Source organism: Castor canadensis, chromosome 8 (genome assembly GCF_047511655.1).
Source record: "Castor canadensis chromosome 8, mCasCan1.hap1v2, whole genome shotgun sequence".
Classification (NCBI taxonomy): domain Eukaryota; kingdom Metazoa; phylum Chordata; class Mammalia; order Rodentia; family Castoridae; genus Castor; species Castor canadensis.
In genome coordinates this window covers 98,503,106-98,527,410 of record NC_133393.1, presented here as the reverse complement: position 1 = coordinate 98,527,410, position 24,305 = coordinate 98,503,106, and the positions used below count along the sequence as shown (strand labels likewise).

The 24,305-nt window shown below is 45.3% G+C and overlaps 2 protein-coding genes across 2 annotated transcripts; both read right to left on the bottom strand.

The window, feature by feature from the left end:
- Positions 1–367: 367 nt before the first annotated feature.
- Inhbe (inhibin subunit beta E) lies at positions 368–3,370 on the bottom strand. The gene is made up of 2 exons (XM_020163345.2): positions 2,758–3,370; positions 368–2,519 (listed from the first exon to the last, which is right to left on the bottom strand). The coding sequence occupies exons 1-2, from the start codon at positions 3,053–3,055 to the stop codon at positions 1,762–1,764; spliced, it is 1,056 nt and encodes a 351-aa protein (XP_020018934.1). The 5' UTR covers positions 3,056–3,370; the 3' UTR covers positions 368–1,761.
- A 3,048-nt stretch (positions 3,371–6,418) lies between these two features.
- Inhbc (inhibin subunit beta C) lies at positions 6,419–19,351 on the bottom strand. The gene is made up of 2 exons (XM_020163169.2): positions 18,771–19,351; positions 6,419–8,263 (listed from the first exon to the last, which is right to left on the bottom strand). Exons 1-2 carry the CDS (start codon positions 19,081–19,083, stop codon positions 7,524–7,526), a joined length of 1,053 nt encoding a protein of 350 aa, XP_020018758.1. The 5' UTR covers positions 19,084–19,351; the 3' UTR covers positions 6,419–7,523.
- Between the last annotated feature and the right edge of the window lie 4,954 nt (positions 19,352–24,305).

Here is a 24,305-nt window from a genome sequence, read left to right as displayed (position 1 = left end):
AGCTATTTCAGTCTCTGACCTTTCTGAGAAAGAGGAGAAAACATGGTGGGAAAAATGAGTCCCTTTGCCTTTCTGCACCCCTCAGACAAACCCCCACATCCTAGCTTTGCTTGGGAGGACTACCTCCTTGGACCTGGAAGGTCAGTAAGTTAACTGTTCGATCAGGGTTAAGAAAGAAAGGAAAATGTGAAGTGAGGTACAGGTCGGAGGCCCTACAAATACTGGTAGTAACTGTAGGCAGGATACCTACCTGAGCCTGCCTCCCCACATGACCAACCCAGACTAGTTACACCCAGAAGGTCAGGGACTCAGTTCAGTCAGCCCAGACCTATGGCCACTGAAAAAGATTCCTAGCTGGGCCCCAGTGGCTCATGCCTGTAATCCTAGTTTCTTGGGAGTCTGAGATCAGGAGGATCATAGTTTGAGGCCAGCCCAAGGGAAATAGTTTGAGAGACTTCCCTCCCCCATATCTAAACTAACCAGGGTAAAACAGGCTGGAGGTGTGGCTTATGTGGTAGAGTGCCTGCTTTACAAGTGGGAAACCTTGAGTTCAAACCCCAGTTCCACTAAAAAAGAAAAAAAAAAGTGGGGAAGTCATATATGCTTTGGTCTCAGCCCCTTCTTCAGAGATACCCTTTTAGAAAACATTATAGATCAGTGATTCTTTTTAATTTCAAGATCCTTCTACACCTTCCTTAATTTTGAAGAAAAATGATTGACCTCTTTTTGTGAGCGACTTATATTAGAAATTAAAACTAGAAATTAAAAAATGACAATGTAAGAATACACAAAACCAGGTGTGGCGGTGAACACCTTTGATCCCAGCACTGGGTAAGTTGAGGCAGGAGGATTGAGAGTTTGAGGCCAGTCTGGGATACATAGCAAGATTCTGTCTCAAAAAAAAAAAAATACACAAGCTCACATTCCATTAACAATGATGTCAGAAAGATGATGTAATCACATGTTACACTCTGGAAAACTCCACTGTACAATTTTTTGAGATAATGAGAACAAAAGAGGCAAATAACATCTTAGTATTGTTATGAAAGTAGTTTGACCTTGTGGAAGCCTCTGAAAGGGCCTCAGGAACCTCCCAGAGGTCCCCAGACCACATTTTGAAAACTATTGCTATAGACCATCATCACATGATTCTTCATGACTCACAATGTTGGCTTTCTTTCCCGTTTTTATTAGCAAAGTGTAACTGATGTCTTCCCAGTGGGTCCTGTCTCCCAGGGAAAACCAGAGAACTTCAGCTTAGTATCCCTTTTCTGGGGCTGTCCTAAACACTCTCCCTCAGAACCTTGCCCCTCTCCCTTTTGTCCCTCCCTCAGAGCACTCAATAGTCCCTACCTTTGGCCAGCCTGTTTGCCTTGTCCCAAACCTGTTGGGTCCTCTGCTGCCTTTTTCCCTCACTAGAAGGCTTTCTCTTCTTGGGAGAGATTCAGTAGTTTTTCTCTGCCTTCTCCTTCCCTCCCTCCTTGGCCAGACCCTGTCTGGGCTAAGGGTAGGAAATCAAGCTGTTCCCTGTAGAGGAAACACTTTACCCATCTCCCCATACGCCAACCAGACTGAAACAGGTCAGAATCTGGGATAAGAACATGCCCATTTGAGTCCTATGGGAGAATGAATCCCAATCAGACTGCCAGGTGGTCTGTTGAGTGGGTTATGGATCAGGAAATCTGATGCCTCCAGACACAGATTTCCCTTGCCTGGAACCCCCAACTTGATCTCTTCACTCTGAACTCCTAGGTGCTCTTGCTAGCTGCAGCCACAGGCCTCTACCACCATATCTGGCACATCTGTCTTGACCACATTGCCATTATGGTCGAGGTAGAGAAGTGAGAGAGGCCTTCGGGCAGTGGGGACACAGCAGGAGGTTCCTGTGGGCCAAGGATTGTTGGCTTTGAGGAGGCTAAAGACAGCAGAATGGAAGGAGGCAGCAATACCTGGGCTGCCAGCCAGGTGGGGAGGACACTGCCCACTGCAGTAATTCAGCTGGTAACCCTCAGGCTGCAGGATCCAGTCCCGCCATCCCAGGTCCTGAAAGTCTACATAATGGTCTCGCCTACAACATAAGGGGTTGTCAGGCTCACAGGTGGGGGTCCTCCTCCTGCTCCGGCCTACTCCAGGCCTATTGGCTCCAATCTTAAGCTCCAGGAAGGGTCGCTGCTGTCCTGCTGTGTACAGGAGCCGCCTCCGTAGTCCAGCAACTGTGCTGTTGCCTTGTAGAGGTCTGCAGTCCAACTGGAGTTTCAGGATGCTGGATTCTTCACCCGTCAAGCCACTAGAGGGCAGAGTCAGGGCATGCCAGCCCGAGGTAGTCACTTGGTGCTCAGCTAGGAGGGTGCGGGACCCTCGGCCCCTCCTCCTTGGGTCCCGGCGGAAGATTCTCAGGTAGAGAGTGCCAGGAAGGGTGGGGAGCATGTGTAGCCAGAGGCGGGCTTGATACAGGTGGTGGGACCGAAGAGTGGACAGGTGGAAGGTGAGCATGGAGCTGCAGGTTGAAGTGGAGGAGTCTGCCCAAAAGAGAGAAAGGAAAGAAAGGTGAACAGAGATAAAGCTCCCCTCTGCAACTCCCCCAAGACTACATCACACTCACTTTTAGAAAAAGCAGGGACCTCTTTGCATCCTCACAACCATTCTTGTTCCCAGCTCCTCCTTCTCCTGCCACACCCCACTCCCTCTGCCTCTCTGTTGGGCCCCCTTCTTCCTCCTTTTCTTGTCTGCTGGCTGCCTGTCTCTCTCCATACCCACCTGTGATGGTAGCAAAGCTGATGACCTCTTCCCTGTTCCCTGGAGCCACACTGCCTGGTTGTAATCTCCGGAGGGCTCTGGTCAGTGCTGCCTGGGGTGGAGGATGAGTTATTTTGGGACGGCTGGTGAGGTGCAGCCCCTTCAGGATTTGCTGCTTGGCCAGCTCTAGGACCAGAGCTCGTTCTGCTTGGGGTGCCACTGTTGGGCCCCCACAGGTGGAACATGCAGATTCTGCACCCTGTGCCCAAACCAGTGCCCACAGCAGCACTAGCCGGAGTTCTATGTCAGGGAGCTTCATGCTCCCAGTGGGTGCCCTGAGTCAGGAGCCTCAGATGGAACTTGCTTGTCTATGGAGTCTGATGTCGTGTGAGCCAATGAGGGCAGCAGCAGTAGACACCAGAGCCACAGCTACCTTTGACTAAGGCTAGGGCCACTTGTCTTCTATGGCCTAGGACTCAGGAAGGCTGAAAGTAGATCAGCCGATGGGTAGCTATATTGACCCTCACAGTTCATGATTGGCTACTGACCCGGGCCTCTTTAGAGCCAGCTGCCTGGGGCTCCTACACCTAGTGTTCAGCCAGCGGACCTACCCTCTAAGCCTTAGGATTGGCCAACTGTGCTGCCCATCAGGCCCCTGGGGCTCGGGTTTCACCATCTCACTGTGGTGGCTTGAGGTAGGGGCATGGGGGTGGGGGGGCAATGTGGACATGCATGATGCAAGAAAGAGGATGATTTCACATGCTCATTTCCCAAGGTCTGGAACTCAGAGGAGGGACGCCATATGAGCCAGGTGGGGAAGGGCAGTTCTCCCCATATGTGTAGTCTTCCTGGCTTGCCCACCACTGCTGCAGCAGTTTCCATGAGGCAGCTGTGGGTTCCAGCCGTTATTTTTCGGAGGTTTATGGGCCAGAAGGGGAATTCTTGTTTCTGTTTCTAAGCACTGGAACAGGAATGAGTGGTTGGTGTGGGGGGGAGTAAGAAAATGGAGTCCTCTTGCTCAGGCCAAGGTGGCAATGCCACGAGACACAGAAGTCACACCTTGACCCTGACTGTGCTGGCTGCCCAGAGTCCAATTGGACTGGAGCACAACGTGGACGAGGGCCAGAGCAAGAGTGGTGGACGTGCTTCTGTGATGTCTGGGGAAACCCAGAGTGGTGGGGGTGGTAATGATGCAATCTTACAGCAGGGCAGAGTCCATCAAGGCTGGCAGAAGGGCATGAGACTTGGGAAGGTCTGTACCCAGCAGCTGTTTCTCTTTCAGGGCACTGTAAGAATTGCCTAAATTTGAGGCATACTAGAAGTGGTGCCAACACTCTCTTAATGGTGTTGGGAAATGGGAGGCTTAAGGGATTTTGAGAACAAAGCAAGGAAGTACAGTGACCTTAGTTTTCAATCCCAGCCCTCCTTATTGCACTCCTTCCCTGGCTGACTGGTTTGCTTATTTACTTATTTATTTAGTGATGAGGTTTCTCTATGTTGCCCAGACGCAAGAAGCAATCCTCCTGCCTCAGCCTCCTCAGTAGCTAGGATTACAGGTCTATGACTTTCAATGGTAGTGGGCAAACCCCTCTATCCTGAACATAAAAAGATGGGCCTCAGGCTAGCTTTTCTGCTTAGGCCTGTTTCTTCAAAGAGCTGGGCAAGGTGGAAGGGAGGAAGCAGTGGCAGAAGGAATGTGATTTGGAAGGGTGTCCCTACTCCACTTCATCTCCCTGCTATTTAGGTGATCAGGCTGTCCATAGAGTGCTAGAGGGGCTGGTCTTTGAGAGCTGGGTCTCAGTACCACCAGTGTCCACCATGTGGCAGTGCCGTGCTACTGGACAGTAGCTAGTTTATAGCTGACCAGCCATCCTAGGGACAGGGAAGGGGCTACTTGGAGAGTAACAAGATGGGATGTGTGCCTACCTTCTCACTCTGGGAACCTTGTCGTCCCAAAGATGTAACGGAAGAGCCAGTTCCTCTGCTCTTTCCCCTCACCACTGCCAGAGAGCAGAGGCTTTTCCCAAGACCACATCACTGCTGCCTTTGCTTTGGACCTCATCACACTGACACGTGGCAAAAGAGTTCCACAATGGGTGCCAGGCTTTTCCTAGAAACTCAGGGCACCATATGGTAGAGAGGAAGAAGGAGAGATATTGAGGTTAGTGGATGCTCCTGTCTACCCTGCATTTCTCCTCAAGTCCTGAAACATATTCAAGCCCTCTGGCCAGTGTTCACCCTAGCTCTCAGCTTCTCCTCTGTTCTCACTGCAGGTGAGTGATGGCCCTCTAGCCCACAGGGTCTGGACCTTATGAGACCACAAAGTGGAGGTGTCTGCCCATGGTGGTGCCTAGGAGGGCTTACCTGTTGGTGCCAGGAGACTGAGTCAGGAGAAGAAACAAGCAGCAGCTGTGGGAGTTGCTGACTCCACCTCTCCTCATCCTCTCTGTCAGGTGTCCCCAATTTCCAGCATTTCCCACCCCCTTGCTGCTGTGCCTGGGCTGGCCCTATCTCCCCACTGACACTTACGTCAGAACTTAGCTATAAATATGCCCTTAGCATCTTAGTCACTTTTCCCAAGAAGTGCTCCTAGGTTATAAATACCCCAGCCATCTGCCTCACTGCCCGCCCTACCACCAACCTGGTTTGGGGCTGGTGGCTGGTGGTGGGGGTAAGTGGCAGGCTTGGGAGTGGGTAAGGAAATAAAAGAAGCAGGAGTGCTTATCTTGCCCAAGTGAGAATGGCCTGAAGGAGTCTAGAGATAGGGGCTAGGAGGCTGAAGAAAATGTCTGCAAGAAGACAAACTCACTCTTTTCCTTTTTTCAAACAGCAGAGGCAAAAAAAAAGAAATGGAATATATGGATCCTGTGTTTATTTAAAAATCTGTTTTGCTCATCATGGATATTTTGCATTATTTTTGTTAAATTACTTCATTAAAATATTACTTATCTTGATTTATGAAAAATTTTTTTGCCTTCTCCTTAAAATTTTGCCCACAGCTTTTGCCTTATCCCAGTTTTGGTCCTAGGGACAGAAGCTGTAGTTGGAAGGAAGGAGGTTAGATCTGGGAATGGTGTGAAGGTGGGGGACACTAGCAGAAAGAAGTGGGAGAGACACCAAAAGACCTCCTTAGATGAAGGTCTTCTCATGTGTTGGGATGCCTTCCATGGGTTCTTAGGAAGCCCTATAGCTCAGGCTTGCACTCCCCCAGGAAGTCCCTTTCAGACTTTCTCCTCTAGCATTCCCATTCCAGAGACCTCTTATCCTGGTAGGAGGGGGTTATAAGCTGAGCAAACACAGACATCACATTCCCCAAAGGACACATGGGCTTTGCGCAAACTCGGCCTTGGGCTGCAGACAATATTGATCCCATGGTTCAGGGTTGTCCAGTGAAAGGGAGGAGATGGTGGGGAAAGGGCAAAGGTTTAAAAAGAACCTGTTCTCAGAGTAAATGCTACTCTCTCCTTATTCCAGGGCTTCCCCTTTACCCTGTCCCGCTCAAGCTTCCAAGCAGGACTCTTGGATGGAGCCTTGAGAGTAGATGAAATGAAGGCAAGCCAGAGGTCTTGGCACCATCTCAGAGCATGCCTCTATCATGTGTGTGCCCACAGAGTGTTGGCTCACTTGATGATTGATCGTCAATTTGTATCATCTCTTGGAGTGAGTACAGAGGAGGCGAGAAGCAGGCAAAACCTAGTTCTTTATTAACCACGAGACCATGAAAGCTGGTTCTGGGAGGATGAAGAGAGCCTAAGGAAGAAGAAGTGGTTGTCCCAGGAGAAGGTGCATGAAGGATAAGATGGATACAATAGCTCAGCCCTGAGGAGTCCATATGAAGAAAGAACAGAATGAACAGGCTCCAGTAATTTGGAGTATCTGTTAGGGTCCTATGAGGTGACAGAGGACCCTCCCCGCCAGTTATCAAGGTATACACAAGGTTAAGGGAACCAAGAGGGATACTGAAGCACTAGGGACTAGAAAAGGGGAAAGCCATTAGGACCCCTGGTGATGACAGAACCTAGGCACAGCTGAAGCCACAGAAAATGGTAGCCAGACAGGAGCTAAAGGGCACAGCCTATGTTACACAGCCTACAGTTACACAGAATCATGGCACGTGGACAAATGGAGAGCAGGAATAGAATATATTCTTATCTCTGTATCATCCTATCCTTTGGTCTCCTGCTTGGGTTTCTGTTAGTCAAACCTAATAGGGAGCCAAAGGGCAGGGGAACTCAGGTGATGAGGGTCAGTTGAGTCAGCCCCCCAGGGCACAGAATAGAGTAAAGAAACACAGGGGATGGGCAAGGGGAGGGCTTCACTTTGGAAAACAATAATCTAATCTTCGGTAGTCCAAGGAAGGGGCTCTCTGGAGATTCACATAAACCAAGGGAAGGGGCTAGGTCAACTCATCCTGGAGTGGGGACTGCCAGATGAAAAGGGCAGGGAGACAGAGTAAATTATGGAACTAAAGGTGTCTTCCCTGGGAACCAGGTGGCGTTGATCGTGGCTGAAGGTGGATCAGGCCCCTAGAATAGGGATTGAGCATGAGGGGCATGCTCTAGGAGAGGGGCTGATGGTCATGAAGATGGCACAGTGACTTTCTTTAGATGTAGATCTCCTCAAGTCAAAGGTGGGATAATTTTCATAGGTTGCTCAGGGAGAGGGAGTCGACAGTCTATACAGACTATATATGACAAAAATGGTGTCATTCTGTTCTCTTGAGGAGGGGCACCTCTATGAGGGGACATTAGCTTATCCTATCTTGGGCTATCTGTGCCACACATAAATTAACTACAACCACAAGCCTCTACCACCATGTCTGGTATGTCGGTTTTGACAATATTGCTGTCCCTGTCATAGTAGAGTAGAGACAGGGGACGCCGGGCTGTGGGCACACAGCATGAACCCCCTCCGGCAGTGCCAGCAGCTGTGTTGGCTTTGAGTAGATTAAGCACTGCAGTGTGAAAGGATGCTGCAATGCCAGGCATTCCTGCCACGTGTAGTGGGCACTGCCCTGTGCAGAAGTTCATTGCATAGCCCTCAGGTTGGATGATCCAGTCGTGCCAGCCAATCTCACGGAAGTCTACAAAGAACTCTTGTCGACAGCACATCCTGGACCCTCCCTGGCAGTCGATGCCTCGTCGACGAACCCGGTGCCTGCCCCCGACTCTTACCCGGACTGCCACAAAAGGCCTATGGGCAGCCCCACCCAGGATGACTGAACGCTGGCCTACCTGGCCTTCAGGTATCAGCTCCAGGGTAAGATGCCCCTGGCTGCAGGCAGCCTGAGCTTCAGGCCCCAGGAAGAGCTGGTGCCAGCCACCAGCATTCACTTCCAACAGGTGTGTAACCAAGGTGATGTTGGTGTCATGTGGTCTTAGCACAAGGACCTTCACATTCATAGTCCAAGTGGTATTGGGAGGAAGTTGTACAAAGAACATGAGGCTGGCCTGTTGGACCTGCATACCACCAGCATTTCCATCAGAGAAGTAGAAATCAAGACGAGTCTGGTTGATGTTGGAGAGGCCTGTGGACACAAAAACCCCTGTCATTGTGGCCTTTTATGTGTCAATTCTACCAATTACATCTCTATTCGCATGCGTTTCCGTAGTGTAGTGGTTATCACGTTCGCCTAACATCTCTATTCGCACCATGCTTGAACTCTCTGTAGCACATTTGGTATGGAATGTGTCTCCTAAAGTTCATGTGTTGGACTTTGATTCCCAATGTGGTAGTTTTTTTTTTTTGGAGGGGGCGGTACTGGGGATTAAACTCAGAGCCTTATTCTTATTAGGCAGGTGCTCTACCACTCGAGCCACACTCCCGCCTTTTTTTTTTTTGGTGGTACTGGGCCTCCCACTTACCACTTGAGCTACTCTGCCAGTCCTTTTTTTTTTTTTTTGTGATAGGTTTTTCTGAGATAGGGTCTTGCAAACTATTTACCTGGAGTTGGCTTCAAATTACAATCCTCCTGATCCCTGCATCCTGAGTAACTAGGATTATAGGAATGAGCCATGGGTAGCCAACTTGTATTATTTATTTATTTTTAGATGAGGTCCTAGGCTGGTCTGAAACTGGTGGGCTCAAAGTGATCCTCCCAGCCAAGCGTGATGGTGCACACCTGAAATCCCAGTTACTTGAATAATGAGGCAAGAGAATCAAGAATTCGAGGTTAGGATTGGCAGACTGGTTTAAGGGGTAGAGCACCTGCCTAGCAAGCATGAGGCCCTGAGTTCAAACCCCAGTACCACCAAAAAAAAGAAAAAAGAATTTGAGGCCAGCCGGGTCAAAAGTAGTGAGACACTGTCTCAAAAGCAAAATACAAATAAAAGGGCTGGGGGTGTAGTTCAAGTGGTAGAGCACTTAGCAAGGCCTGGGTTTGATGCACAGTACCACATACAGACACACACACACTGTAACTTTGGTCACTGTCCTTGGCTCCCAATATAGTATTGTTGGGAGGTGGGGCTCTAATAGGAGGTGTTTGGGTTATGGGGATCAAATCCTTTATGAGTGAATTAATGTCATTGTCTTAGAAGTGGTTTCTTATAAAAGGATAAGTTCATAGTACCTGCCTTCTCCTTGCCATCTCTTTGTCTGCCACCATAGGATGATGCAGTGAGAAGGTCCTTACCAGTTGCTAACCCTGTGATCCTGACTTCCCAGTCTCCACAACCATGAACTAGAACATTTATCTTCATTATAAATTATCCAGTTTGTGTTATTCTGTTATAGCAGTACAAAATGGACTAAGAAAATTGATGAGGAGAGTGAGATGTTGCTATAGCAAATGTCTGATAATGTGGGAGTGGCTTCAAAACTGGGTAATGGATAAAGGTGAGAAGAATTTGGAAGAGCAGGTTAAAAAAAAAAAAGCCTAGATTTCTATGAACAGAGTGTCAAAGGAAGTTCTATTGAGGGTTCAGAAGAGCAGAGATAATCTATAGAGAAAAACTGACACTTCTTAGAGATGAATTAAGTGGACATGATCAGAAAGTGGTAGAAATATGGATGAAAAGCAATTCTTATGAGGTATCAGATGGAAATAAAGAATATATACTAGAAACTGGAATAAAGGCCGTCCTTGTTACAAAGTGGCAAGTAATTTGGCTGAATCATGTCCATGTTCTAGGGCTTTATAGAAGGTAGAAATAGAGAATGATGAACTTAGTTATCCAGTAGAAGAAATTTCTAAGCAAAATATTGAAGGAACTATATGTCATTGTTTTTAACTGTATTACTGTAAAATGAGAAAGAAGAGAAACAGTTTAAGAATGAAATTTATAACTAAAAGAACACATAGAAATTTGGCAATTTTTCTTTTATTCTTTGGCTATGTAAGGACTATGTAGGCCAACCTGACCATTTGATAAGGAGATTAATATGGATAGAAGGAAAGCAGCTGTGATTCCTAAAGACACTGGCAGAGCTGGGAGCTGGTGGCTCACGCCTATAATCCTAGCTACTCAGGAGGCAGAGATCAGGAGGATCCCGATTTGAAGCCAGCCTGGACAAACAGTTCTGTGAGACTGCAGAACTCAAAAGACCCTATCTTGAAAAGGGTCAAGAAATGGCTGGTGGAGTGGCTCAAGGTATAGGCCCTGAGTTCAAGCCCCAGTACTGAAAAAAAAAAAAAAGACACTGGGAGAATGACTACAAAGGCATTTCAGAGATCTTTGAAGCTGCTCCTCTCATAACAAGGCCAAAGTTTTAGGTGATGGGTTCTGGGTGCCCTCCATGGGCTCACTGCCCAGAGCTGCCTCAAGATTCTGCTCCCTGTATACCAGTGCATTTTTCCTTGGCTGCTTCAGCTGTGGCTCAAGTGGTCAGGGTGCAGTTCTGGCTGCTGCATCAGCAATCACAAGCAGTAAGACTTGGCAGCATTCCTGTGATGCTAATTCTACAGGAGTATAGCATGCTTAAGCATGGGATCATGGCAGCCTCCACCTAGGGTTTCAAAGGATGCATCAAACCGGGTGCCAGTGGCTCACGCCTGTAATCTTAGTTACTCAGGAGGCAGATATCAAGAGGATTCTGGTTGGAAGTCAGCCCAGGAAAATAGTCTGGGAGACCCTATCTTGAAAAAAAAAATCACAAAAAAAAGTGCTGGTGGAGTGGCTCAAGGGATAGGTCCTGAGTTCAAGCCTCAGTACAGCAAAGAAAAAAAAAAAAAAAAGGATGCATCAGATAGCCTGGTTGTCCAGGCAGAACAGGCAAAACAGGCAGAAACCCGGGTGGGATTGCCTTGAGATCCCAAGAGCTAACAGTGTGCAACAATAGCCTGGGAGAGTTGCAGGCATGAGACCCATGAGAGCAATTGTACAGGTGAGCCCAGCAAAGCCGAGGCAGAGCTTCCTTAGGACTTGGGGAGCCTGGCCCCTGAACAGTATATCCAGAAGGCAGCATATAAAATCAAAAAGATTATTCTGGAGATTAAGATTTAATGTTCATTCTTTCAATTTTTGGACTTTCTTGTTGCTATATTTTGGGATGAAAATGAATGTCTATCCTATGCCTGTCTCATCATTTTTGTTTGTTCGTTTAAGTTTTTGTGTGTGTGTGTGTGTGTGAAACTGGGGTTTGAACTCAGGACTTCATGGTTGCAAAGCCATACCTCCAGTCCATTTTGCTCTGCTTATTTTTTTTTGGGGGGGGAGTCTCACAAACTATTTGTCTGGGGTGGTCTCCAACCTCTATCCTCCTGATCTCAGCCTCCCAAGTAGCTAGTATTACAGGCTTATTTTGACTTTTTGAGAGTCTCTTTATGCAGCTCAGGCTGCCCTCCAGTTCTCTAGATAGCTCAGGCTGGTTTTGAACTCAAGATCATTCTGCCTCCTCCTCCCAAGTGATGGCATTACAAGTGTGTGTTACCATGCCAGGCTCTTACTACTGTATTTTGAAAGTAGATAGGGCTGGGGGGCATGACTCAAGTGGTTGAGTGCCTGTCTAGCAAATGTGAAGCCCTGAGTTCAAACCCCAGTAGCACATCACCAAAAAAACCCCAAAAAAGCAAAAAACCCCAAAACTACCATAAGTCATACAAACACTGAGTTGATTTTTGGGAGGGGGGATAAAGGTGAGAGATGAAGAGGGTGAATTCAAGTATGATATATTTGATACACTGTAAGAATTTTGTAAATGCCACAACATACCCTCACCCAGCACAACAATTAAAAAAAAGAGAGAGAGAAAAATAGATAAACTGTTTGATTTTACAGGCTCACAGCTAGAAGGGAATTTGCCTCAGGATGAATCATGCCTTGAGTCTCACCCATCTCTGATTTAGACAAGTCTCTGGATTCTAGGCTTTTTGAGTTGGTGCTGGAACAAGTTATGATTTTGAGCTATTGATATAGAGTAAATGTATTTTGCATGCAAGAAATATATGAATTTGAGGGGCTAGGGTAGGAATGACATGGTTTAAATGTGTCTCCTAAAGTTAATGAGCAAGAAATTTTATTCACAGTGTGGCAGTGCTGGGAGGCAGGGTTTAAGAAAGGATCTCTCACAAATGGATTAATGCCCTTATAACAGAAGTAGGTTCTTTATAAAAAGACAAGAACCTTCCACATCCTTTCTTTGCCCTTTTGCCATGAATGATGCAGCAAGAATGCCCCTCAACAAAAGTTGGCCTGTTAATCTTGGACTTCCTAGCCTTCATAACCATAAGCTAATAAATTTCTGTCATTATAAATTACCTAGATTGTGGTATTCTGTTATAACAGCAAAAAATGGACTGAGATAGAATTGTTGATTACCTTTTTCTTCTTGAAAATTTTTTCTCTCTTGGCTTCATAACACAACTCTCTTACTACTACTCTTCCTTGGTTTTCTTTGCTGGCCTTCCTTTTTTTGACCATCCTTCAATGAAAGAGTTCTCCAGGCCTATCTTCATTTCTTTTTACTCCACACTGAGGGGAGCTCTTATCCATACTCATGGTCAGTCAATGTAATATTTATGATTTGTATGTGTAGTTCAAGGCATTCTGTGTATCATTAATACATACAGAGTTGGAAATCATCACGTGCAGGCCTAAATTTTGAACTGCTTTATTTTGACACATGAATGTCCTGCCAGCTCATTAAAAACAATTTGTCCCAACCTGAATATCATTATTTCCCTTCTTATTCACCCCTCATTCTGAGGGCTGGTGGAATGGCTCTAGTGGTAGAGCACCTACTTCAAAAGCATGAAGCACTGAATTCAAACCCTAGTACTGTAAAACAAACAAACAAACAGCATACACCCTCATTCTGTTCTTAGAATTGGTGGGACTATTATTTTGCCTTATCACTTCTAAAAACCCTATGATTACCTCCCTCACTTCCCACATCCAGACCCTTATCAAAATTGTTCTGTCTCCCTTTTTCTTTTCTTCTTTACCCTCTTCCTTCCTTCCTTCCTCCCTTCCTCCCTCCCTCCCTTCCTTTCATACTGAGATTGATCCCAGGCTTCATACATGTTGGGCAACCAGCTCTAACTCTTGACTTATGCCCCCACCCTTTTGTTTGTATCTTGTTTTGAGATAGGATCTAGCTAGCTTTCCTGCCTCAGCCTCCCCTAGCAGATAGAACTATAGGCATCCACCACCATGCCCAGCATGTCCACTTCTTTATATCCTCATTACAACTGCTAAATTTTCTCTCATCATCCCTATGTGTTCTATTGATGCATCTCAATTGGGCTTCCATTTCCTCCACTCTACTGAAATTGCTTGTCAAAATCATCAACACATTCCATCTTGCTAAATCCATCTCTTTATATTCATCTTACTTTTTTTTTTTGTGGCAGTATGGAGTTTGAACTCAGGGTCTTGCACTTACTAGTCTTATTGGCCTCATCTTACTTGATCCATAAGTACCGTTTGACACAGTTAATCACTCCCTCCTTCTTAAATATTTCCTTCTCTTGACTTTCATGACATTGGTCACTACATCTTTGTCGCCTTTGCCGTCAACTGTTCTTTTGCCTGATCTGTAAATGTTGGATGTTCTAAGGTCCCTTTTCTATCTCTATTTGCTCCCAGAATGCTTTCATCAGTTCTCAAAGATTTCAGTTATATCTATCTGTTGGTGATTCCCAAATATAAACCCCTGATTCTGACTATTCCCTGAGTCCCCAGCTTGTACATCCAGCTACCTCTCTGATATTCCATTTGGATATCCAGTGATATTATACATTGGATATCCAACGATTCATGTTCCAAAAAGATCTCTAGATTTATCTCCCCAATTCAAATCTGTTCTTTCTTCAATCTTCCCCTCCCCTGTACATGCACTGCTTCAGCCAAATCTTGATAGCCCTATCCTATACTTTGAAATTAACTGATAGATCTATCAACTTTACCTCCAACTCATAATATAATTTCACTATCTTCCTCCTCTACTATATATTAGTTCAACCCACAATCATCTATTTCAACTACAGCAATAGTTCACTTACTCTCTAAACCATTCAAATACCAATTAGAGTGATCTTATTCCATAAATCTGCTCAGCTTTATCTTCTCAGCTTAAAACCCTTCAAGCACCAGTTGGTGTTTATTTAAAATCTAAACTCTTTAACATAAGAAAACTTATGATTAAGTAGTCTGCCACTTAATTATTGCACGCTACATATATTGACCTTTTTTTTTTTTTTTCTGTTCCTTGAACTAACTCACTGAACATGGACCTATCTCATGGTCTTTGCACTAGAATGTCTTTCAAGATCTTTAAATGACTGTTTTTGTTTGTTTGTTTGTTTGTTTGTTTGTTTTTTGGCATTCATCTCCAGTGTCTCCTCCTTAGAGTAGTTTCCTTGACTAGCCTATGTAAATCAGCCTCTAACCCAACTTCCATCTCTCCAATGAATCATCCTGTTGAACTCTTTATAGTATGCATCACTCTTTGTAGTCATCTTGGTTCTTGTTCATTTGTTAACTGTATACTTCTCTTACTACTTCCCCTCTTCCCCCAGCTAGAATATAAGCTCCATGAAAGTAGAGATTGTGTTTGTGTGGTTCACCATTGTATCTCTAGTACTTGATACATAATAGGTACTCAATAAACATTTGTTGAATGGTCTTTCATTTCTTTGACATCAGAATTATTTTCCAAAAACTTGGATGGATCATAAAATTCATAGTCTCGAAAATCTTATTAATGAGTCAAGTCTAAATGCTTTTTGGAAGCCATTAAATGCCCATTATAATCCAAGCATGGTGGTGCACACCTCTAGTCCCAGTCTCAGGAGGGTGAGGCAGAAAGATCCTGAGTTCCAGGCCTGCCTGGACTATGTAGTGAGATCCTGACTCAAACAAAGCAAAACAAGCAAAACAAAATAAAAATTCTTATTATGGTTTGGTTTTAGATATCCTTATTTTTTATTTTTAGTGGATTTGGGGATTGAACTCTGGGCCTCACACATGCTAGGCAAGTGTTTTACCACTGAGTTATATCCCCAGCTTCAGCTACCCTTATTTTTATTGTGTAGATGAAGGGTGCTCCTCCCCAACCCCCATACTGGAGAATTGAACTCAGGGCCTCATGCTTTCTAGGCAAGTATTCTACCACTGGAGCCACACCCTCAGTCCATTTGCTTTTCAGGTCAGGTCTCCAGCTAACTTTGCTTGGGCTGGCCTCAAACCCCCATCATCCTATCTTTGCCTCCAAAGTAGTTGGATTACAGGTGTCACCACTACACCTGGCCCAAAAAGAGTGCTTTATCATGAGAATGTGGCTGAAACTGCCATATAATGCAGGAAATAAAGTTCAATAAGGCTTCATGGGAATTGGGAAATCAGGAATAAGGTTATACTTCACAACATGATCTCTCTCATCTCTGTCTCTGTGTAAGTCTGTTCTGTTCTGTTCTTTCTGTGGACCTACTTCTCCTACCTCCTTGTCAGCTTCCTTAGGTCCCAAAATCATGGCCTTAGCTCTCATATCTACAGCACCTTTTACTCAGCACCTCCTAGCTAAGTGAGCTGACTGCCTAGTGTCCTAATTCCAAAATTGCAAAAGAGTTTTCTTTTCCCAACTAATCCTTTCTTGCCAGGCCATGAAGCACTCTAAGCACTCTGTAGTTAGAACCTCTTAAGTCATTCTAGTTCTAACAGACAGACACATGATCACCAGGAGCTATGGTGGAATATTACATTTTTGGTCCCCAGTGACCAACACTTTCCATATTTATGACTTTGTGCAGTTCCTAACCATATAGATTCTGGAGTTGGCATCTGACTTGATTTGTCCAGTGAGACATTAGGAAGCAAAAGTTTGATAAGGATTTACCTATTGAGATTTTTGTACTTTTGTTCCTTACCCCTACCCTCCCTGGGTGCTGGGGTTTGAACTCAGGGCCCACACTCTGAGTGACTCCACCAGTCCTTTTTTTGTGATGGGTTTTTTTGAGATAGGGTCCCACAAACTATTTGCCTGGGCTAGCTTTGAACCTTGATCCTCCTGATCTCTGCCTTTTGAGTAGCTAGGATTACAGACATGAGCCACCAGCGCTGGGTTGAGATTTTGTACTTTTGGAAGCTGACCATAGTGCTTTAAAGAACCTTGGGATAGACTACTAAGTGATGAGAAGCCATGTGGAGAGATACTTCAGAGGATCAGAGACCATCTTAGGTGTACAAGTTCCATCTGATCTCTTACCTGGATATAGTTGCATGAGTGAGCTGAGTTATGGAGCAGAACTGTCCAGGTAAACCTCATCAAGTAACAAAAGCATGAGAAATAATGACTTTGTTGTTTTAAGACTATGTACTCTCCTGCTCAGTGGGAGAGCACTTGCCTAGCATATGTGAGGCTGTGGATTTGATTTCCAGCACCACACACACACACACACACACACACACACACACACACACACACACAAAATACTCTCTGTTTTGGGCTGATGTGTTAAATTAATAAATAACTGAAACAGAAATTAGCATCAGAAGTGGGGTACTACCAGTATCAAAGCCTGAAATATGTAGCATGGGCTTTCAGTCTATGTGGCAAGCAGAGGTTAGAAGGCTAGGAAAGAGACTGAGTGAAGGCAGGAAGCACTGTGAAGAAATTGCTCTTGGAAGCTGGACAAAGGGGAACCCAAGTTATATATTGGCTATCACCTGTGGTAACTTGGAAGCCAGAAACCATATCTAACAAAGGTGTGAATTTAGCTAGATATATTTCCAGGCAGAATGCTGAAAATGCCAATTGGCTTATTTTAGCTTTAGCTTCCTATGATAAAGCATTTCTGGAGAATGGTGCACTTAAAAAAAAAGAAAGAAAGAACGGTTCAGTTTTCGACCAGAACTTAGAGACTCTTTACTCCTATTTCCTGCTTTGAGAGTCAGAAATGTTTCTCCCCTTTTCCCTCCCACTTCTCCTTACTTTGTCCTGTTATACTAAAATAAATCCTTGCTAAAACTAAAAAAAAGAAGAGCCTGGAGCTCACGCCTGTAATCCTAGCTACTCAGGAGGCAGAGATCGATCAGGAGGACTGCAGTTTGAAGCCAGCTGGGCAAATAGTTTGCAAGACCCTATCTCGACAAAAACCGGAGTGGCTCAAGGTGTAGGTCCTGAGTTCAAGCCCCAGTACCACAAAAAAAAAAAAAAAAGAAGAGAGTAAATATCTCTAACAGAGCCTCAGACTGAAGACCACAACAAGTAAAAAGGGCTGGAGGTGTGGCTCAAGTGGTAGAATGCTTTGCTAACAAGCACAAGGGCCTGAGTTCGAACCTCAGTACTGATCAATCAATCAATCAATACCTCTCCCAAAAAAGCCCTGAGAGCCTGCCTAGCAAGTGTGGGGCCCTGAATTCAAACCCCAGTGCCACCAAAAAAAAAAAAAGAGAGAGAGAGAGAGAGAGATCTAAAAGTTAAGGTGATATTCAATATTCTGTATACCCTCTCAACTAGATAAAAGGACTTTGAAGAATCTTTAATGTGTTATCCCACAACACTGACTTGTCTTGATAGAGTGGGATGCTATTTATACAGACTATAATTTATTATTTAGAAAGCACAAAGATTTGAAGAGAATTGTATTAGTCAAAGGAATTTGTACTAAAAGACACAGATAATTAAAAATGCAATGAGGGAGGCTGTCAGAGTGGTTTAAGGGTTAGAGTGCCTGCTTAGCAACCGTGAAGCCCTGAGTTCAACCCCAGCACCACTAAAATAATGATGATGATGATGAAAATAGGGAGTGTAACTCAGTGGTACAGCACTTGTGTAACATTTTCAAGGCCTTAGGTTCAATTCAAGTACTGCAAAACAAAAGCAAAAAAGAGAGTGGGGAATGGCTCATGCATGTAATCTCAGTACTTGGGAGGCTGAGGCTGGACTGAGTTTGAAGTCAGCCTGCACTGTGTACTGCAAGCAAGCGTGAAGACTTGAGTTTTTACTTTGGCAAAACCCAAGTATTGCCAAAAAAAAAAAAAAAAAAAAGCCTGCAAAAGCCTTAGTGTACTTTTTAGGGTCTTATCTCAGAATTCCTGATCTTTCCAGCTGTCTACTAAAATTTTCAACTATTTCTTCCTCTATAGAAGTAATTCTTTCTTCCCTTCCATCCTTTATCCATCTTTCCAAGTCCTATTTGGACCCTGTTCTGATATAGAGACCCTAATATGGGGATCTAAGGTACATGGGAATCTGAGGTATTGTAGTATTGGTATTTTACTTGTTTTCTTTTTACTCAAATGAGGCATCTGGAGGAAGGGAAGATGAAGGAACTGGATCCTGGGACCAGAGAAAGCACAGACTCTCCAGCACCCAGCTCCTGAACCCAGGCCTGGGGATTGGATGGGCTGACATCTATGAAGGGTTATGGGGCCTGTGGAGAGAGGAACCAGAGGCATGAGGCCAGGCACTAAGGATATGAAATCTACCAATCACCAGCTGCCAATTGTGGGGGGAGGTGTGGCTGGGATTAGGGTTGCAGATTTGGGAGTCTGATGGTTGATGAGAGGAAGTCAGGGGAAAGGTTGGTGAGAAAACTTTTCCTTTCCTTGAGAGATTGGAGTTTGGGGCAGAGCTGCAGACTAGGAACTCACCTGTCTTAGCAAAGCTGATGATCTCGTATTCCTGTTCTCTGTCATCCTCCAGAGGGTTCCCTTGTGGGGGCCCACGGAGGCGCTGCAGGGCGGTCCTCAGAGCAGCTCTGGACACAGGCCGGCTCAGTGTTGGGCGCTGACTGAGGTGAAGCTTGTCCAGGATACTTTTCTTGGCAAGGTTGAGAAGCAGTTCCCGCTGGCTCTTCAGGTCCAAGGGGGGCACCCCACAGGCTGGACATTGACTGTCAGCCCTGAGGGTGACTGCCATGGCAGGAGCCAGGAATAGAAAGGCCAGAAAAAATGAGAAGGCCATTGCTGGGGGTCCTTGAAAGACACAAATCCAGGGCTCAGAGTTTCAACAGCTGTAGTCTCAATTCTGTCCTGGCCACCAGGGGTCCTAGGAAGAATGTGTGTTTGGCTGGCATGACTCCTTTTTGTAGGAGAGAGAGCAACCAAAGACCTGACTTAAAAAATGAAGCCAGTTACAGGTAGAACTTGGCAAAGTCTGCTAGCGCACAGTCAGTGAAAGTACAGTGTGGGGGATGTGAAGAGAGGTTGGTTTGTTTGGGGAAAAAAGATGTTCCTACGCCAACGTTGGGAGATAGTAGTTACCCATGTGAACTGCCAGGCCTAGGGACAAAGGTTAGAGATGAAATTCCTCTTCTTCCCCAGAGCACTGACCTTTCTGGGCAGCCTGGGGGAGAAAGGAATAAAGAGGTTTTAAGATACAGTATTACTCTGGGGGAGGAGGGTGGCTGAGGCAGGTTGATGGCTAGAGCCCAGGAGTTCCAGGCTAGCCTGAGCAACATAAAAAAAACAATGGGGTGGGGGGTGAGGGTAGAGGAGACCCCCAAACAAGAAGGGGAATTTTAGAGTTGCATTCTTCTCTGGCAGGTGCTTCTCAAAGTCCACCCCTCCATCATCCCTCCCTGGGGCTCTCAGTCTTGTTGAGTTTCACCCAGGGTGAATCAAAACCATTATTCTGAAGGCTAAGGGAAAGAGCAGAATGTGCCCTAGCCAGGTTTCCTGTGTCCTAAGAAGGAAGTCTGAAGGTGGGAAAGGGGCTTGAGGTCTAGATTCACTCACTCTTTGGAGTTTGTCTTACCTAGGAAAAGAAATTTTGAGATTTCTCAGAAATCTTAGCTCTCTTTTCCAAAGTCCCAAGTATTGAGTCCCCAAGGAAAGGACTCTGTTTTCACATCAGGGGTTTACCTGGTAAAGATAGAGGATAAAGGTAGGAGCAGGGACTTTTAAGTCAGATGGTCTTGGCTATAATTCTGCTCTTTTTTTTTTTTAAATCTTGTGGCACTTGTGATTGAACCCAGGGTCTTGCATATGGTAACATGATAGTTAAGAGTTCTACCACTGAGTGACGTCCCAGCCCTTTCTCTTTCTTTGATTAGCTGTGTGACTGCACAAGTTACTCCTTCTGTCTTGCTTCTTAGTTTCTTTCTTTCTTTTTTCTAGTACTAGGATTTGAAACTTGAACTCAGGACCTCATGCTTGCTAGGCAGGCACTCTTAACACTTGAGCCACTCTGCCAGCCTGCTTTTTAGGCTTTTTTTTATGAGAAAAATGGGAAGAATTATCATTGAGAATGCTAAAAAACCTTGTTATCCGTAAAGTTTTGGCAATTTATCTGGTGGCTAAATCTGACATGAACTGAAGTGAGGTTACTTATGATTTTTAAAAAAAATCCCACAGACTTTTTGTACAGTTTAGATTTAAGAAATATTACTTGATTATGGAATGTTACACCTGGGGGGTGTATAACATAATATATAGTTATGTATTATTTTATCTTTCTAAAACTTGAAATTTAGCCAGGTGTGGTGGTGAGTGCCTGTAATACCAGCACTCAGGAGGCAAGACAGGAGAATCATGAGTTCAAGGCCAGGCTGGGTTACATAGCAAGACTATGTCTCAAAAAGCTCAAAACAAAATAAAAAGAAAGACTTAAAATTAACTAGTGTAGTTCAGTGGTAGAGTGCTTTCCTAGCATGCATAAGGCCCTGAGTTCAATTTCCAGCACTTCTCCCCCCGCTCCCCAAAAAAGTAAAACTTGAAAATTCTGTCATTTTGTAAAGCAGTTACCCAGTGGTTGACTTATAGTAAATATTTAATAAAAGCTTATTATTGTTTCTGCCACATTGGTTTGTTTGTGGGCCAGAGTACTGCATTTCTGAGTGGAGTACTCTACATGTACTGAAGAAATCCTGCCAACATTTGCCACTCAAGATACTCCTCTCCTACATGCCACCTGTAGGGAACCCACTTAGTGAATCACCTCTGTTGCTTACCATGATACTACTAGATCAGTGCCTAAAATGGTGCTTAAAAATGGGTTTATTAAATGAATAAACGTGGCTGGAGGTATGGTTTAAGCAATAGAGCAACTTCCTAGCAAGCGTGAAGCCCTGAGTTCAAACCTAGTACCACAAAATAAATGAATGAATGAATGATTGAATAAATGAACAAATGTTAACACTATAGACTGCTTCTCAGAGGTTACACTCAAGTCTTCCTGATTGAATCAGTGTGTGGCAGTCTCTTTGATCTCTTGTACATGGATTGATTTTTTTTTAAGGGCTATGATAGGAGATTTATTTCCTAGTTTAAATTTATTTTTTAAAATAGCAATTTTGGGGGTCTTGTGGAGATATAACTCACTAAAATTTACCCTTTTGGAGTATAAATTCAGTGGCTTTTAATCTAGTTAGAGTTGTACAACCATTACTATGTAACCTAAAAATATTTTTTTTCCTCTTCTTTGCAGTGCTGGGGACTGAACCCAGGGCTTCATGCATGCTAGACAAGTACTCTACCACTGAGGTATATATTCTCTGCCCAAGAACATGTTCATCACTCCAAAAACAACCCTGCACCCCCACTCTTGTCACCCAGTCTACAGGAACTGACCTTATCAGTAACATTTTTATTTTTTAAACAGATGGAATCTCACTTTGTTGCCCAGTCTGGCCTTGAATTGAGCTCAAACAAGGGCATGTTACCATTCCCAATTTTTGACATTTTTTTCCCCAGTTATATTTCTAAGAATAGAGTGATTTAGAGCAGACTGTGAGGCTGGGCACAGTGGCTCACATCTGTAATCTTGGCTATTCAGCTGGCAGCGATCAGTAGGCTCATGGTTCAAAGCCAGCCCAGGCAAATAATTCGTGAGACCCTATTTTGAAAAACCCCTCACAAAAAAGGGCTGGTGGAGTCACTCAAAATTGTAGGCCCTGAGTTCAAGCTCCAGTACTGCAAAAAAAAAAAAAAAAAGAAGAAAGAAAAGCAGGCTGTGTGCCTCAGTTGAAAATCTGGGACTTTGGTTGAATTGCTATGCCTCAGGCTTCCCCATGTATAGAACAGATATGAGAGTGGCTTGTCTTGAGGATTAAATGGAAATATTAGATGTTGAATGCTTCACATTCTAGATTTCACATACACAATGTAAATATTAATTGTTATTTCTTGGACATCGTCTCCTGCCCTCATCTTCAAAACCTGCAACTTGATGATCCTTGAAGGAAGGTTAGATTTCATACCTCTGTGAGGGCCTGGGAATGTAGCACAGTGGTAGAGCACTAATTTATCATGTGTGAGGTTTCACCCCCTGCAAAAAAACAAACCCAAAGCCCCCAGCTCACACCTCTATGACTCTCCATTCTTCCTTGTCTGGTGCACTACTATTTATTTTTTCAAGGTTAGTTGAAAGCTCACCTGTAATTTCTTTGTAGCTTACTCAATCTCTGTTATCTCTACGAATGAATTGCTCCTTCCGTGTTTCCACACTGAAACTGCTATATTATAGCACTGACAATATATTACAATTATTTATTTTTGCCTACCACAGTTTCTGTCACATGGTAAATGTTTAATGGTAGGATTCTATCTGTGGAAGATGACATACTTCTTTGAGGGAGTTAGAAAATTACCCAGATTCACATAATCAGTAACTGATTCCACTTAGAATGGACAGCATGGGGGAAGTTGGACATTAAAAGAATTCTGTCTTAGAGAGGGAGTGATGGTAAGAAAGTTGATTTTAATAGGATGGTCTGAGTTCCTCCCAGGTCAGTTTTTGCATCTGCAAAATGGACACTTACGTAGTGAACTATATTTATACGAGTATTTATTGAGTATGAGTTTGGGTGCAGGAGTTATTGTCCTAGTAAAAGGTTTTGAAAGTGCTCTCTAAACTGAAATTACAATTACCATTACTGGTCTTATGTTTACACCTTGGGGTAGTTCCGACTCTTAAATTTAAGGTTGGGTGAGAACCCCATTGCATCTCGGCTGGGGGCTTGGCACAAAGATAACAGAGCGCGACAGTGCGTGAGCGAGTCTGAGGCCACGTACGCGCGCGTGGAGAGTTCTGTGTGCGAGTAGACGCCCGCGAGCGCAAGAGGCGCACACAGGAAGCAGGACGCGATGACGACTACGCCGGACGTGGTGACGTAGAGCGCAGGCCGCAGCGAGGGGCGGACTCTGGGCCTTTCTTCCCCTTCTGATTCCCCCCTCCCCCCTTTTCTCCCTTTCCGGGTTTGGTTCCCCCCTTTTCTTCCCCTCTTTCCCCTCCTTCCCAAGCCCCTTTTCCCCTCCCCCGCCCCGGTCCCCCTGCTCCCCCGCCCCGGGCCCCTGGGAAACCCCCTCGAAGAAGAGCCCGCCCCCAGAAGCGCGCCGCCGCCGGCCGTCGGGGCCGAGCCGCAGCAGAGCGGCCGTAGGCCTGGGCGGCGGGCGGATACGCGGGCGCCCTCCCCGCTCCGGCCCGCGTGAGGTGAGGCCACCTCGCGGCCAAAGGGGCGGGCGGCCTGTGGGGAGGGGGCGTGGCAGGCGGGAGGACGGCCGAAGGCCTCTCGGCCTGGGTGCCCCACGCTGCAGCTGCTGGGCTGGGGGCAGTGGGTCAGGGCCGGAGCCCCCGAGAAGGACCGCCCCGAGGCCGGAGACACCCCGATTGTGAGCGGGGAGCTCAGGCGAGAAGCGGGGGCCGCGGGGCGGGGGCTGGCGCCACCTGTGGTCTGTGTGGTGGGACCTAAAAGCTGTTGCGCCCTTGGCAGTGCTTGAGGGTGACTAGCTCCATGTGTTTCTTGGGTGTCCGTTTCCTTCGAGCTTTGAGAAAGTGGGACAGAGAGATATTGGTGTGTTTCAAATACATGCTGGTGTCCGAGTTTGTGACAGGACAGGGATTTGAGTTGGCACATTCGGGGGGATGTTCCTGGAGCTTAAAAAAAAGTCGGGCCTACACAAAGCTCTTAATTCACTTTTGAGCCCCTGAAAACTTGATTCGGCTTCTTGTAGGGCTAACATTTTTAAACATTTGCCATCATTAGCTTACTCCTAAAGGATATTTACTGAAAGTGAATTGTTCTTGTGTAATAAGGAATGACCGAATAACAGCTCGAGAGCTGCATCAAAACCAAAGGAAGAAAAGTGAGAAAATTTAAATCCAGATCCCAGTTGAATGAACGTCTTTGTATATATTGTCTCAAAGAACTTGAGAATTCTCAGTCCTGTCTTAAGTTTGAAGGCAAC

Excerpts from the sequence above, each read along its gene's own strand:
- Inhbe (XM_020163345.2), bottom strand. The coding sequence starts at position 3,055 with ATGAAGCTCCCTGACATAGAACTCCGGCTAGTGCTGCTGTGGGCACTG. Across the intron at positions 2,520-2,757 it reads CAGCTTTGCTACCATCACAG|ACTCCTCCACTTCAACCTGC; the intron begins GTGGGTATGGAG and ends TCTTTTGGGCAG.
- Inhbc (XM_020163169.2), bottom strand. The coding sequence starts at position 19,083 with ATGGCCTTCTCATTTTTTCTGGCCTTTCTATTCCTGGCTCCTGCCATG. Across the intron at positions 8,264-18,770 it reads CATCAGCTTTGCTAAGACAG|GCCTCTCCAACATCAACCAG; the intron begins GTGAGTTCCTAG and ends TTGTGTCCACAG.